The 1530-nt window shown below is 39.5% G+C and overlaps 1 protein-coding gene across 1 annotated transcript in view; it reads right to left on the bottom strand.

Moving 5' to 3' along the window:
- The window catches only part of Strap (serine/threonine kinase receptor associated protein), a 27076-nt gene that overhangs the window by 7732 nt on the left and 17814 nt on the right, over nucleotides 1–1530 (bottom strand). Inside the window, exon 6 of the mRNA XM_004626098.2 lies at nucleotides 868–1005. Within this exon, the coding sequence (XP_004626155.1) occupies nucleotides 868–1005 (138 nt within the window). The remainder of the gene's footprint in view (nucleotides 1–867; nucleotides 1006–1530) is intronic.

Raw genomic sequence — 1530 nt, 5'->3', positions numbered from 1 at the left:
GCTAAGCTTGTTCTAAGTAGGTGCTTTAGACCACTGAGCCATCTCACCAGCCCCAAAACTTTTTTTTTTTTAAAGAAAATTTCTGAACTTGCTAAATTTTGCAAGTGTCCTTAATACCTGGAATCTGATTAACTTCTCTGAAGTATAACATGTTTTAAACATTTTTTTCCATATTAAACAGTTCAGACCCCAATTCGCCTTGATTATGGCTTGCGCTTTTGAAGGTGTGGACTCCTGTGTGACAAAGTTTTAAACATTTTCTTCCATATTAAACAGTTCAGACCCCAATTCGCCTTGATTATGGCTTGTGCTTTGAAGGTGTGGGATCCTGTGTGACGAAGTTCAGGGGCGGGGCTTGGATCACGATGGGTGAATCCAATCATGGATTCAGAACTTGATGGCCTGACTGAGAGGGGGGAGGAAGTAGAACCAAGTTGAAAGCAGAAGGGCACTTAAGGCTTGTTCTGGAAGGACCTGTCCTGTCCCTGCCACACGCCTTGCATACTCTCTGCCCCCTGCTGACACAAGCTGTGGCACTGTACGCCCCCTCATGATGCTCTGCCGCATCACCAACGCAGCGGTAATGGAAGCAGAAGAGCACGGACTGAAGTCTCTGAAACTGTGAGCCAGAATACATTTTTCCTCCTTTGAATTGCTTCTTGTGTATTCTATGATAGCAACAAAGGCTAATGCGTATGACCTTCAATTTTTAAAAAGCAGTCCTTTGTTAAGAAAAAAAAGGAGGGAAAGAGGAAAAACAATGCGATGTGGTATGTGCATGTGCCAGCTCCCCACAGTGAATGTAAACATTACTTACCATAAGCATGTACTTAAAAAAAAAAAAAGAAAAATGAAACTCTTACTTACCTTACTGCACTATGAAAAGCAATAGATCGTCCATAAGTAATAACCAGGATCTCTCCCTCAGGAATATACTCCATGCTACTAACAGACATATTGAAGCTCAGAGATTTCACTTCCGTCATAGTAGCATGATCCCAAAGGCTGAAAAAGGAGAAAGTTGGTCATATTTATTCATTTAAGATCAAGAACACATTAAATTCTTTGTTTTGAGACAGGTTTTGCCTTAAAAGCATTTTGTCCAGGCTGGCCTTAAAAGCATAGCAATGCTCCTGCCTAGCATCCCAAGTGCTGGGAATACAGGCGTGCACCACCACCACACCCAGCTACAACTCATTAAATGCTATCTGTACATACATCAATGACAGAATAATCCCAACTGTGGTAAAACAGCTTTCAAGTCATAAACTACAAATGATATAGAAAATTTTTAGACTCCTATAAATGTCAAAATCTTTGGTAGGTTTCTAGTGATGTCAACTTCAATATCTAAGTTACTTTTCAAATACCTTAGCAAAAACAGTCACTGAGACTCATCCTAATGTAGTAAGTTTTAGCATCTTTCTAAAAAATTGTTAACATAATTTTTATCAATCTGGTGACTCCCACGTATCTTTTCAGACAAATTCATCAAGGGTCAGCACATAAGAATTGTGTATAATATATATA

This window comes from Octodon degus, unplaced genomic scaffold, assembly GCF_000260255.1.
Source record: "Octodon degus isolate 3935 unplaced genomic scaffold, OctDeg1.0 scaffold00012, whole genome shotgun sequence".
NCBI classification, from domain to species: domain Eukaryota; kingdom Metazoa; phylum Chordata; class Mammalia; order Rodentia; family Octodontidae; genus Octodon; species Octodon degus.
The sequence above is the reverse complement of the archived record's forward strand: the minus strand, read 5'-3'. Positions and strand labels throughout refer to the sequence as shown.